General features: G+C 43.7%; 1 protein-coding gene across 1 annotated transcript in view; it reads left to right on the plus strand.

Annotated features, from left to right (window-relative positions):
- LOC113406278 (ornithine carbamoyltransferase, mitochondrial-like) overlaps positions 1-13,977 on the plus strand; it is a 36,833-nt gene extending 22,856 nt beyond the window's left edge. The window contains exons 6-10 of the mRNA XM_026650063.2: positions 6,661-6,783; positions 9,221-9,274; positions 9,356-9,505; positions 11,412-11,549; positions 13,729-13,977. Coding sequence (XP_026505848.1) covers positions 6,661-6,783; positions 9,221-9,274; positions 9,356-9,505; positions 11,412-11,549; positions 13,729-13,788 — 525 coding nt within the window. The 3' untranslated portion in view covers positions 13,789-13,977. The remainder of the gene's footprint in view (positions 1-6,660; positions 6,784-9,220; positions 9,275-9,355; positions 9,506-11,411; positions 11,550-13,728) is intronic.
- Positions 13,978-14,893: the final 916 nt, after the last annotated feature.

The following is a 14,893-nucleotide window of genomic DNA, read 5'->3' on the forward strand; positions in this document are numbered from 1 at the left end:
GACAGGGAGCAGAGGGGTTTAGATGGGTCGGGAGTTCTGGGGGGGGCTGTCAGGGGGTGGGGAGTGGTTGGATGGGGCGTGGGAGTCCCAGGGGTCTGTCTGGGGGTGGGGGTGTGGATAAGGGTTGGAGCAGTCAGGGTACAGGTAGGGGGTAGGGTCCTAGGGGGCCAGTTAGGATGGGGGGAGGGTCTCAGGAGGGGGCAGTCAGGGGACAAAAGGCAGGGAGGCTTAGGTAGGGGGTGGAGTCCTGGGGGGCAGTTAGGGGCAAGGGTCCCAGGAGGGGGCAGTCAGGGGACAAGGAGCGGGGGGGAGGGTTGGAGGTTCTGAGGGGGCCGGGAAGTGGGAGGGGCAGAGGCGGGGCTAGGGCAGGACGGGGGCGGGGCTAGGGCGGGGCTCCTCCCGTCTTCTTTTTTGCTTGCTGAAATATGGTAACCCTACAAAATGTAGACCCACCTTGATACACCCCTGCCAACCCCGAACCTCTCCACCACTTCCTCCATGCCAAGGTTTGCAAGGGGTTCTTCAGAAGGCAGACTCACCACTGTCTCCCACACTGCCTGTGCCAGGTGAATCTTCCCCCAGCCAGACGTGGGACTTTTGGCCTCCTCCCCTTATACTGCTCTGGCCCTTTTACCCAGAGTAAAAGAGGTGGAGCATGGGTAAAAATCTCACCCACAGACTATTGGTGGTGTGTACCCACATAGCCTCTTTTCCTCTCTGTCTGGCACTTCTGCTGTGGGATTTCCTTGGTTTTGTTCTCTCATGCATCAGACAGTAGCAGGGAACATATTGGCATGTTGCGTACTGTGTTGTAGTTGCAAAAAAACAGTATTTTAATAACTCAGCGAATTTCACCAGTTCCAAGAATAGAGGTAGGATATCACACCTAGCATGCTCCTGGTTATTTTTAAAATCAGCTAAAACGGCATTTTTGTGATATCTGAATTGATAGGCTGCGTACATATGAAATTTGTTGGACAGATGTACACGCAAAATGCAATAGCAACAGAGAAATGTTAAATTAAGTGTGTATCTAAACAAGTCTAACTTCAGGAAGGTTTTTCTTTAATAACATCTATTACCTCAGCTTTATAAATATTTTTCTGCAATTTCTCCTTTGTCAGTATGCCATCAGAATTCCTCCAACAGAAGACTGACTTTTCTTTTTTCTGTGTGTGCCAGTGGAGCTCCATTTCCCCCGAATCTCTGCATGCTTTAACATCATTTTACTCTTCTCTGTTTTAATTCCAATTAATTTGTTCTTCTTTTTTACAGCATCACTTTTGCTATATTCGTTTACACACGCATACTCCAGAAAATGCTTCTGGTTTACTTTCAGAGCTTTCTCTATTCCTGTCCTGTGTACAGAGCACTGCATTTCTGACAGGCTGAGTTGTTCTCCAGTCATGAAGACTGTGTTCAGATGCCTCCGATTCAGTGTCGTCTTATTCTGTAGCCATTGCCTGACTAACCTGGAGTTCTCACGCATTAACTCCGTGAGACAGCTTTCCCTTTTCCAATGCTCAGCTTTAATTCTGTCACCTAGAATAGGCATTGTGCAATGAAGTGTTTTTTCTTGCCACAACTATGACCTTCTTTTCCAACCAGTTGGTGAGCTGAGTATCCTCCTAGGTGTAGTTATGACCCACCAGATCTTCTGCAAGTGTTTTGAGACCCAATTTTGGGTGTTCTTGAGACCTGGCCTTCTAGGACTATAGGCTTGTATGCCTTTAGTGTACACACAGGTTTTCCATTCTCTTTCATGCTTAAGGCCCATGATTGCCACTTCCATAGTTCATCCAATGCTTAACACTCTGTTAAATATAAGCTCTGGCTTACTAAGGGGTGTTCTGTGAAGCTTGACTGGTGAACAATTTAGATCTTGATCTCTCTGTCCATGTCAGCTGACTCACATGTGAGTGTGGATCAGTTTGTCAATGCCTCACTGCTTCTTATCTCTCTTGTCTGAAGTCAAATGTTTCCTATACCTCAATCCTTTTTGGAGAGAGGTGGTCAGGCACAATGCTCACTCTTTCTCAAGGCGATCCTCACCTTTGCTAGCTGGTTAGTTGACCAGTGATATATAAATGCCATTGACCTCTTTGTCCACAGAGTAGCAGAAGTAAAACTTGGAATTTCAATATCAAGTACAGCTGACAGATTTCAGAGTCTGCTTGTCTATTTCTGTCATTGTTGAGTGACTGCTCCATCCTCATAGACAGTGAATGCTGGGCACATCAGGAAATACAAATACCATGCTGCTTTTTAATTTTTGTTTGTTGCTCACTCTATTATCTTCCTAGTTTTGACTTTTTCTTTCAGAACCTTACATAACATGGTCCTTCTCCCCCTTTAAGTTTTCTATACCTTTGTTGTTGGAGACTTTATGAGAAGCTCCTCTTTAAGTATTTTCAATAGTATGAGTTGTTGCACTATTGCCCAAATCAAAGACAGCTGCCATATGGTCCCTGTTAGTTTATGGCAAAAGAAGCTATGTGGCCCACAGAACCCAAACTAAGAGATTCTTGTCACTCACTTCATAAGAACATAAGAACAGCCATACTGGGTCAGACCAAAGGTCCATCTAGCCCAGTATCCTGTCTTCCGACAGTGGCCAGTGCCAGGTGCCCCAGAGGGAATGAACAAAACAGGTAAGCATCAAGTGATCCACCCCTGTCTCCCATTCCTAGCTTCTGGCAAACAGAGGCTAGGGACACCATCCCTGCCCATCCTGGCTCATAGCCACTGATGGATCTATCAAATGATGAGTGCTTATATTATGGTAGCACCTAGAGATCCCAACCTAACCAGGTCCCTATTGTACTAAGTGTGGTACATACACTTAGTAAAAGACAGTCCCTGCCCTGGAGACTTTACAATTTAAATAGACAAGATGGGAAACAGAGGTGAAGTGACTGGCCCAAGGTGTCACAGCAAGTCAGTGGCAGAGCCAGGAATAGAAGACAGGTCTCCTGACTCCCACTCTGAAGTATTATCCACCAAACCACGCTGCCTCCTGTGCAAATATGTTTTCTGGCTACCCCCCTGGATTTACATTTTAAATTATGCCAAAATATTGACTCATTATTCAAATGTATGCTATAATTGAATCCTGTATGGTTAATATTGTCAATAATTTACAGTATCAACTCAAGCTGGTGTCACAGTTTGTGGTTGGCTAGAAATAAGATCAGATGATGAGTTAGACCTGAAACTTCCTAATTAACTAAACTAGCCTCTTCCACTTTCAGAAGGAGAGGCTTGCGGTCTGGCCTTCTTTAAAATAAGCAAGTTAACAAAATAACAAGTGGTGTGTATTCAGTTTGTCTTTTTTCTGAAATTTTCTGATAAGCTGCAGCCCAGGGTAAGGACTGAATGAAACCAGGAAACTAAGTATTGACATGAAAAGAAATAGATTGTATGGGCAACTTTAATCATTTAGGTGGGTCTTTCAATAAAGAGCAGAAGCCAAGTTTTGTTGCGTTTCAGAGCACTCCCAGACTGCCAAAGGGAGGCAATCATGTGGGGGAAAGGGCTCCAGACTTTAAGAACATTCAGTTTTTGTGGTTTTACTACAAACCAAAATACTTGGTTGTCATGCCTAAAATGTAAAGAGAAACTGTAGCGCAATCTTAGCCAACTGGATAAAATACCTAAGGCAGTGTACTAGGGTTGGGGGCAGAATGACAGGAGAGAAAAGTCACCTGAGGTTCAGGTATGAACATGTCACTCTCTCTGGCTTCGCTGTCATGATTCTGGTTTAACCTAGATTGTTACCATTACAGCAAAAGTCTCTCACTGTATTCCTTCTGTGCAGTTTTACAAGCAGTGAACTCTAAAATAGAAAAAGAAGTACAAACCATATAGGGTAGCTCCTAAGCTTCCTCGGAGCTCCTTTCCTCTGGGTTTCAGTCAGCACAACCCCCTTGTATCTCGCAACCATCTTTTAAGGCTGCATTTCTCAATGTTTTAGCATGGGCTGCATTTTAATATAAAGATGGCTGTGTGGACCATCTCTGCTCCTATTTGCCATCCCATAGCATCTCTTTGGCAAACTGGCTACATGGGAACATCACATAGGAAAGTATTTAATATATGTTTGCTTCTTTTAATGCAGTTTAGCATCTGGAAATAACAAGGACCTGGCACCATAGGAGTGGCCAGCTTTCCATGGCCCACCAGCAAATGCCTCACACACTACAATTTGTAACTTTTATTTTAAAGTAATGAGCCCAAACAGGCTCAGTTGCAACTAATTAGCTCCCAGTTGGTACTTCCACCCTGCTCCTGCTGTACCCTAGATGAGAATTAACCCCTGAAACTATAGGCTTGGCATGGCCTCCTCCAAGGACACCACTAGAATGGGATGCAATGGGGCTTTTGGGGATGCTGGAAAATCTGTCCAGCTGTTACTCTCCAATACTCTGTATCCACCAAGTCCTATCCTGTTCTTTTGTAAACACCTAATACTATGCCAGAAACATCCTTTCAGCCAGTGATCTGCATAGGAGTCATTTGCATTATGATTCCAGCTGGTGAAATGGTTGTAGCTGTGCTGGGAGGAGATGCAATTGCCTGCCAGCTACAAGGACAAACAAAATTGACAATGCTGGGCTTACTACTGGGGATTTGTGAAGCCTCCCAAAGGACAATATGGGGCCAGGGGTGAAGTCAGGCACCAGAGATTGGCTCTCAAGTACTTTTCTATGAATTACATTAAATATCCCAAATGTTGCTATTTTTTGACACACAAAGCTGCGGTCACTGGCAGAAATTATGCTATTTTTACCCTGGAACAAGTCCACAAACATTTGCTTTGGAGGGGCCATCTCTGGGAGAGAAAGGGGAGTTCCCGCCCTATTCTTGTTCAGGCCCCCATGATCTCTGCTGAGACTGTCTACATAGATGCTAGTTAGCTCAATGGATGCTCATCCACTGTGCCAAACCCCAAGTCTTTTAATTTTAATGACTGAAACAATTGTTCAGTGGCAAGGGCTTTTGGCTACTACAATACAACAGCAAGCTAGGCCTGAACTGGTGACCTAGGGATGAAGGGCTCTAGATCATGTTTCAAGTCCTCTCAGCCATACTGGGGGCACAGGGAAAAGAGTGAACATATTTGGTTTTATCTTTGTTTAAAAAGCCCATTGCCCAGTAGTTACTATGGTACATCCAGATATGCTTATTTTAAATAAGCCCTTTTTTGAAAAGGACCTTCAATTGGTCTGATCAGCAGAGAAGTGGAGCTCATTTCCAATTGCTCCTTCTTGGGTCTTGCCTATACTGAGTAGTTGCCCCCATTTTCAGCCATTAATGGCCAGCTACTGGTATAGCTGCCCTGGTACAATCCCCAAGTGTAAACAGGCAAAGCCACTATTTGTACTGGTGTCAAGTATCAGGGGGTAGCCGAGTTAGTCTGTATCCACAAAAACAATGAGGAGTCCAGTGGCACCTTAAAGACTAACAGATTTATTTGGGCATAAGCTTTTGTGGGTAAAAAATGCACCTCTTCAAATGCATGGAGTGAAAATTACATATATCTGAAGAGGTGGGTTTTTTACTCATGAAAGCTTATGCCCAAATAAATCTGTTAGTCTTTAAGGTGCCACTGGACTCTGTATTTGTGGCATTTACCTTAGTTTGAAACCTCTACTACTGCTAAATGTGGCTTTCCTTAACTATACAAATGTTTACTGCTGCAGCTACACCAATGGCCGTAACTGGGGCAAATCCTCAGTGCAGACAAGGCCTAACAGTGAATGCCCATAGCTGGTTTTAAAATGTTGATGTTTGCACGTGTATCAAAAGTTTTAGCAAAGCTAAAAATAGAAATAGGAATTTCGCCCCACTTGACTCCCAATAGACTTGGAGTGGGATTTTCAAAGCATCTAAGTGTCATAGGAGCACAATTCTTCTTGGCTTTCAATACAGCTTCTCTTTGTAAATCACCTAAGAGCTTTTGAAAATCCTGCCCTTTACCTTTTGATAGATATATATATTTCTGCTATGAAAATACTACAATCAAAGTTTAAGTCAAGGTGAAGCAATAACACTCTGCTATAGTGTAAGTCGGGGTTCTCAAACTTCATTGCACCATGACCTCCTTCTGATAACAAAAATTACTACACGACCCGGGGGGCAAAGCCGAAGCCCACGGGCTTCAGCCCTGGGCGGGAGGCCTGTAGTCTGAGCCCCATCGCCTAGCGCTGAAGCCAAAGCCTGAGCCCCGCTGCTCAGGGCTGAAGCCCTTTGCTTTGGCTTTGGGCTCCTGGGCCCCAGGAAGTCTAATGACAGCCCTGGTGACCCCATTAAAATGGGGTCATGACCCACTTTGGGGGCCTAACCCAGAGTTTGAGAAGTGCTGGTGTAAGACAAGGGGGTACATTCATTCAGTTGTCTTTTCTTGGATTTAAGTTCAGCTGTAGGATGCTTTTTTTTCTGTTCAGCTTTGTAAAGTCTTATTGCTTGTTTCTGGAGTGACCATCCTGTGACTGCTGCAGGTTTGATCAAAGCAATGCTCCACACATGACAGCTGCTCATAACGGAAGGTGGCAAAGTTACACTGACTCAGCCTAGTGTTGTCACCACTCCTGGCACCTATTGCCACTTGTTTGCCGAATCTCCAAAATCATAACTGTGGTATTGTTATTTGCTTGTCAGGAACACTATGGCTATCTGAAGGGGCTCACAATAAGCTGGATTGGTGATGGAAACAATGTCCTGAATTCCATCCTGATGAGTGCTGCTAAATTTGGGATGCATCTGCGTGTTGCTACTCCAAAGGTAAGAGAGTCCTGCACTTGGAGGAAGGGAAGTAAAACTATCTAAGGCTCAAGTTCTATTCTCAGACACTTGCATGCCTCCCAGAAGCTGCAAATCTGGCTAGCCTGTACACAGGCCACACAAGCGTGAAGAGGTTCCTCCCCCCTCATTGTGCCACCACCCACCACAATGTAGTCCACAGTGAAAACATGATGAATTATTATTTATTTCTAGAGGGGCTAAAGTGCAGTTTCATGCAAAGACAGAGATAAGCTCTCTACCCCACGTTGCTTACAGTCTAACAAAGAACACCATTTATGTGCTTCACTATTGGGTCTGAGTATTTTGATTTAAGAAGATTCCCAGGAAGACGTAGTGTAAAACCAATGGACCCCGGTCGTCGGCAGAGGGATTGAACCTGGGACTTTTGGAGCTTAGTGCATGAGCCTCTACAGCAGGGGTAGGCAACCTATGGCACGAGTGCCAAAGGCAGCACGCGAGCTGATTTTCCGTGGCACTCACACTGCCTGGGTCCTGGCAACTAGTCCGGGGGACTCTGCATTTTAATTTAATTTTAAATGAAGTTTCTTAAACATTTTAAAAACCTTATTTACTTTACATACAACAATAGTTTAGTTATATATTAGAGACTTATAGAAAGGGACTTTCTAAAAATGTTAAAATGTATTACTGGCATGCAAAATCTTAAATCAGAGTGAATAAATGAAGGCTCGGCACACCACTTTTGAAAGGTTGCCGACCCCTGCTCTACAGCATAAGCTAAAAGCCAACTGTCTCTTAACTAAGGCTGTAGACCAGACTCATTTAATTCTCTCTAAGTGGTTTCGGTGCCACTAGCTGGGACAGAACACCACACCCAGACAGTGTGTGGATTACAATAGCACATAGCCTAAACCAGTGTTTCACAATCTTTTCAAGTTGGCAACCACTTATTCAAAGTAAACAAACAAACACCAAACCATTTTATATTTACCATCAAAGTATATCAATCAGAACAATGCTAAGCCAATATAATTTATTTGTGTGTGTCCTGAAAGGCTGACAGAGAATGCTTCCCTTGAAGGGTAAGGGTGTGTGGGGACTGGAGGAGCGAGATTTTCTTTGCTTTAGATTATAATAAAATTTTCAACATCTCATGATGCCCCTGATTTCCTTTCTGATTAATCAGTTCAGAAACACTGGCTTAGGCACAGCAGATTCAGAAGAAGAGGGTGTCAAGCTGGAATATAAATCTCCTTACCTTTGCTATTTGGTATCATAGTTGCCTTAATCTCAATGGATATGCATGTTTTGTTTGGTAGACTTTTTACATAGATTTGCTTATATATATATAATTAAAATGTAAAATGTAAAATGACTCATTGGGGCAGGAACTGCCCTTCTACAATGTGTTTGTGCAGCACTCTACTTAATGAGGTCCTGATCCTGACTGGGGCCTTTCAGCACCTACTTAAATATAAATAATAGAATTGTGTAGGGGATGGACATTGAGCTTCCCAAAAGAATTCAAAATTGGAATGAAACGTGAAAGTTTCAAAATTGTCTAGAAAGGAAAATTACAAAGCACTCCTTACTTTACATTGACTGAAATGTTTCATTTAGACAAAATTGTTTTGTTTTAATTTTGACTTAAAAATCTGATAACATATAGTATAATACAGAATAAAAAATCAAGACAAAGTTGTTTCAAAATGAAAAATTGAAATAAATCTGTTTCAAAGGTGTCAGAATGGAATGTTTTAACATTGTTGGAACACCTTGTTGATGAGGCCTGGCCTGGCATGAGTAACTAACACCTGGAGGGAGGCCTCAACATTTCTTGGAGGATAGGATTAGGGAGCTAAAGAGATCATTTAGGTTGAAAACCGAACATTTGTGCTAAATAAGGTAAGTAAATAGGTCATTAGGCTAAAAAGACAGAATGTCTGAGCCAGCTAAGATAAGAGGGAGAACACCCAGAGAAACATTTACTAGGAACAAGAATAACAATATATGGACAGGATATGCAACGTAACCAAACCAAACCCAAAACATGTAATGCAAGTAAATGCAATGTAATGTGTAACTGTATATAAAGGAAGTGGTTTGCTGGGTAATTTTGGGTGTGTGGTGTGCCCTACCCACCCTTGCATTTGCGTCTGATCAACTCAGCTTTGCATTGCTGTATGCCAAGTAAAAATATCTGAGTGACAAAGTCTGGAGTAGAACAGGGTTCTTGGTAAGTCAAGTGGAAAGAGTTCTCGAAGGGAATTCCAACACACCTTTCTCCAGTTTTTCTCCAAAATTAAATTTCAGTAAAAATCGACGCAGTTTTGCGGAGCATTTTGATTTCGACAGAACAGCATTCTTCCATGGGAAATGGTTCCATCAACATTTTTCCGACCAGCTCAATAAAATAATAATGTAAATGTGCATTGTAATGTTATCTTTTTGACAGGGCTTTGAACCGGACCCCAACGTCGTTAAAGTAGCTGAAGAGTACTCCAAAGAGGTATGAGCCAATATGTTAAATATGGTTTACTTTATGTTTTGAATGAAGTTGTTTGACCTCCCTTGCCTTACTATACCTTAGTATAGCACCAAATTGTTTTTCACGACTGATCCCTTGGAAGCTGCAAGTGGAGCCAATGTCCTAGTTACGGACACATGGATAAGCATGGGACAAGAAGAGGAGAAGGCAAAGCGATTGAAGGCTTTCCAAGGTTACCAGATCACAATGCAGGTAAAGGTCAATTTCCAGCTCTTGTGAATGCTTTGTGAGTGATGGGATTTCAGAGGGCTTTGGAGCTGGTCTTGCAATGATGCAAGAAGCTCCACCCCCCTTGTAAAGTTCAGCCCTGCCAGAAGCTGGCTGAGTCTCTTCCCCTTCATTTGCTGTTCTCATGGAGGAGGGAAGGGGAGCGCAAAGTGCCCAGCAGCTCAGGGAAGCTCCGCTCCCTCCTCCCATAAGAAACACAGACAGGACTGTGCCTCTACTCCTCCCCCCACAGTACCTGGCCTGGGAAGGGGCAGAGGGGGGTGAAGAGCCCCTGGAGCTGCCCCCTCCAGCCTGGTAAGGGAAGATGCCCCTTCCCCACCCCTACCCCCCGCAGGTCTGTGAGAAAGGAATGAAGAACACCAGGAGAAGCAGAGCTGAGGCTGGGGTGGGCTGGACTGAGGGGGGTGGAGGCTGATGGGGTGGGGCCTGGGTGAGGGCAAAACTGAGAGGGGAAGGGGACAGGATTAATTGCTGGGCAGAGGGTGGGCAGATTAGGAGTGAGAGTTCCTGCAGCAGAAGCCAGAATCACCTTACTCAATACATCTGGGAGAGTGGACAACACTAGTTGCCACGCACAAACACACTGGGGATGGGTAGGGGGTTGTTCAAAAAATCAAAAGACAGACCAAAAAACCACAATATAATCTTTTTTTAAAAATATCTCCTGATTTTTTGGGGGCAGCAGGGGAGGTGTCAGACTCATGATTTTTGATCTCTTGAGGTTGGCAGTATTGAGTTTATTTGTTCTGGTCCACTTCTGTAGATTCCATTTTTAAAGATCAACATCGTCAAAGCATTCATTTGATAGCTCTTATGAGGAAGGGTCACGGGTATTAGTGTACCCTCCACACCAACGCAAAGCCCCCTAACCAACACAATTGCTGTCTGAGTTACCTGAGGCTTCCCCTGCCAAATTTTCTCCTTCAGTCTGGCCTTTCTGGATGGGCCCTTACTGGACACACAAATCTGGGGCACAAACAGAGGGAAGGCTTTGCTTCTCCCCTTCTCAAGGACTCTGTATTTAACTTTTTGTTCCTCCCAGCCCACCCCACCTTATTATATCCACACTGCAAGAGAAGATCTTTTGAATGTTTCTCAAGCTAAGTCGCAATAATGCTCATATTGCAATTCATAGAGAGCACGGCCAGGGCACCATTTTGGGCAGATTTGCATGTATCTGTAAATGGGCAAAGCTTTAAATAAATATTTTTAAAAACCCATTTAGCTGAAATATTTATCAGAGCAACCACTGCTAGAGAAAATGGAAACAGAATATTAACGATTGAAATATAAAAAATGACATTTTAGTCTCTATTAGAATCCGTGATCTAACTGACCATATTTTAACTCTAGGTCCCCAGAATGCTAGTAGAAGACATGGCTCAACTTGCTTAAAATGCTATAATCCATTGTTCATCTATTAGATTGACGTATTATGAGTTACTCATATCAAAAGAATTGACCAAGGCCTTTTTATGCATGTCTTAATATGCAGTTATTGCCATTATCCATATATTTTGTTAGCATGTGGTGTTACTGTCCAGAGTATACTTATTGATTGACCTGCTGCTTCACCACAATTCATACTCTCCTTTCAAAGACAAAAGTCTAGGGGTGAAATCCTGGCCCCACTGAAATCAGTGGTAAAATTCCCATTTACTTGAATGGGCCCAGGATTTCACCCTGGATTCTTATCTTATTTGCACTGGTATCCATCTGGACTAACTCTGCTGACATCAGTGGAATTACTTGGGGTTCACACCAAGTGTAAATGAGATCAGAATCTGGCCCAGACCAGTTTCTCACCACTTAAAGATCTTGCTAATGTACCATCACATCACTCAACTTTTTCATGCTTTTTTATCTTTAGACTGGAAAACATGCAGCCTCTGACTGGACCTTTTTACACTGTTTACCAAGAAAGCCAGAAGAAGTTAATGATGAAGTATTTTATTCTCCACGATCACTGGCTTTCCAGGAGGCTGAAAACAGAAAATGGACAATTATGGTATGAAAAGCAAATAAGAACAGTTTGGGCATGGGCGGCTGGTGACCCAGCCATTGGAGGAGGCTAGTCCCCAGCCCCTCCCCTTGTGCCCAAGGCCCCACCTCTCCTCTCCCCTTCTGCCCCCCTCCCCTGCAGGAGCTCAGAGCACCCCGCACCGTGGACCCTGGCCCCAACTCCAGGCAGCCGGGGGGCGAGGCCCCAGCCCCAGTGCTCCAGGCGGCAGCACAGCCAGTCCTGGTGCACTGGGTGGCAGCGCCCCCAGCCCCAGTGTGCCGAGCGGCACAGCTGCAGCACCAGCCACTCTGAGTCCCTACAGGAGGCGGGCCAGCCAGCCTGGGCCAGCCAGGGCTCTGGGAACCACAGAGAGGGGACCTGGCCTGCGGGTGGAGCGTGGGCGGGGCCACGCTAGGCTGTTTGGGGAGGCACAGCCTATCCCTGCCTACGATACCTGCCGCCCATGAGTTTGGGGTTAGGCAGTACTTGACGATCGTTCTACCCTTCAATCCAGATTTGGATTTAGCATGACTCCTCAGTAAAGCACATGCCTTAATATAAATGTTTCAAAACCACACCCTAATATGTCACGGTTTTAAGTGCATCAAATATCAACTCTTTCCTGCTTGTACCTTAATCTACTCTTGCTTGACCCAGATTGTTTTAATCAAGTGAAATCTACTCTTTTAACTGCAATTTATTATATGGAAGTCATTGAGTTACACTAGCAATTAGCTTGAGCCTTGTCTACACGTAAAACTTAGGTTGACGCACTTTTGGCACTCGGGTGTGAAAAATCCACACCCCTGAGTGCTGCAGCTACGCTGATCTAAACTCCCAGTGCAGATGCTGGTAGGTCAGTGGAAGCATTCTTCCATTGACCTAGCTACCATCGCTTGAGGAGGTGTAGTTACTACACCTTCTGTCACTGTAGTGTGTGCCTACGCTGTAGGGTTACGGCACCGGCACCGTAGCTATGCTGCTATAACCTCAAGAGTGTTGACAATCCCTTAGATACACCTCTTTCAAACACTCCAAATACCAATCCCAAGAATGGTGCTATAGAGGCTACAATTTTTAAAAATGTTTATAGCAGATGCCATCAGAGATGGCTATCAGAGCTGCCACGGAAGGTAGTGGGAATTTTGCTGGAAGAAAGATTGCAAAATGAAGCCTTTGAAGTAAAAGTATAAGCTCTCTACTTACATATTGGGCTGTGGCCCTGCATAACACTAAGTGTACCATGCGAGCTACAAGAATATATTCAGCATTAAACACAAATTGTAACTCCATCCTCAATATTCCTACCAGTGTCATATTTTTCACAACTACTATTTACTGTAGGTTTTAGAACAGTCATGCTGACAAACATCGACCTCCCCCAAGTGAGAAAACAGAAATGGAGTCACCAGCACTCTCAGAGGAACTTGCATTTGTTCTAAGCACACCTTTCCAATCAAATATTACTGTAAAACAGTGGCAATATAAACTAGAGTAATACCTGGACAAAAATAGATAAAGAACAGAAGTGCAGCGTCTGTGTATACAAACACGTAGAGAAAAACAAATCCGATTAGATACAATCTTACTTCTCTCTGATTGTCACTTTCCAATACTCTCATTCTACGGTTGATGTACCTAAAGATTGTCAGAAAGTATGAAGCACAAGGAAGTTGCATGACACACAGTACAGCCAGGGTTTTCTATTTTATGGGGCAACAACAACTGCGGTTAAACTGGGTCAAATCTTGAGGTCTTTACTCAAGTAAAACTCCTATTGATGTCAATGGAAATTTTGCTCATGTCTTCATTGAGGGTCAAATTTTGCTCCCATATACACAAGCACAGATCAGGAGTAACTGCAGACAGAATTCAGTTAAGACTTCAGGATTTGGTCCAGTATTGATATTGGTTCTAGCATTGTTTTTTCTGAACTCCTCCACTACTGTGCATTCATGTATGGTGTGCACAGAGGAAACCTACTGAATACAAACAGAACACTAATTTTTAAACTATTTGATGTTTCGCCATTGGAAATTCTAGAAAATAAATCTAAGCATGCAGTTTCTGCTGGGAAAAATTGTTTTCAGCACAAAGCCTTGGAACTCAAAAATATTTTTCCCCGTTTATTTTGTTTGCAGTGTCTGTTTCCAATATGACTGGGTTTTTTCCCCTCCCCCTCTAGGCTGTCATGGTTTCCCTGCTGACAGATTACTCACCACAGCTGCAAAAACCTACATTTTGATGCTTGGGTTCCTGCCAAGAGAAAATATTCCTCACCAGCAGAATATTCTGGTCTACAAATATATAGCTGTCTTTCATATAGGATCAAAGCAATGAATGATTCCTTAATAAAACTGCATAGGTTGGCTCCACTGAACTGTATAATATTGCTTTGCGCTCATGAAACCCTTGGAGACGATGTGAATTAAACAGTGCAGCATTGCAATCGTAGTGCTTTTTCTAGATGCTTTAAGTTCTGTAGCTTTTGTATCGATTCATGTCTCTTAAGTTTTCTAAAGCTGTAGTTTAATGAATGGATCCAGCAGTATCATAAGCAGCGGTTTATGTATGTTGTGGTAGAACTAGTGTTGTAAACTTCCAAATCTATTGTATAACCACTATACAGCTGCCCCTAAATCTATTGGATTTTCTTGCTGATCTCGGGGCACATGCACAGAGAACTAGCACCTTCCTACTATATTCTGGGACCTCAACGTTCCCTTGTTAGTACAATTTCCCTAGCTGCACCCTGGCCACCTTGTAACCCAACCTCAATCTGGGTTTGAGACTGTAGAGGAAACAGGAAAATTCCTGAGGGCTGGCTGGAGAATAGTGATGTGGTTCACACAGAGGATGGCCACAGGGTTGGGTATGGGAGAAGAAAGATGGCTAAGAAGTATGGGCTCACTATTCTTCCTCGCCCCACTCTGTCATCCCCCTGGACAGAATTTTGGCCAACGAAGCAAGTCATACTCTCTGTGGCAAAAAGCAGAGGTGAGGGGATCCTAAGTGAATGTTGCTTTATGGTAGGAGTTTGCTAGGTTTCATCTAGCAGTGACGTGTGGTGTGCATACAAGTTAATTCCTCTTGGTAGTAAACAGAAGTTTGTGACAACTGTAGGTTGGTTGTGAATTTTTGAAATGTCAATGAAAACTTTGCATAAAATGTTTTGAAACCTTTTCCCAAATTTCTCTCTCTCTCTTTTTTTTTTTAAACCAGCTCTTAGACGAGTTGGAATTTTTCAAAAATGTGAAAGTCCCCAAACAGCCTAGTGTGGCCCTGCCCATGCTCCACCAGGCCCCCTCCTGCCTGCTGCTCCCTTCAGTGGCTGAGAGGCTGGGGCAGGC

This window comes from Terrapene carolina, unplaced genomic scaffold (genome assembly GCF_002925995.2).
Source record: "Terrapene carolina triunguis isolate 2854851 unplaced genomic scaffold, T_m_triunguis-2.0 Scaffold24, whole genome shotgun sequence".
Taxonomy (NCBI): domain Eukaryota; kingdom Metazoa; phylum Chordata; order Testudines; family Emydidae; genus Terrapene; species Terrapene triunguis.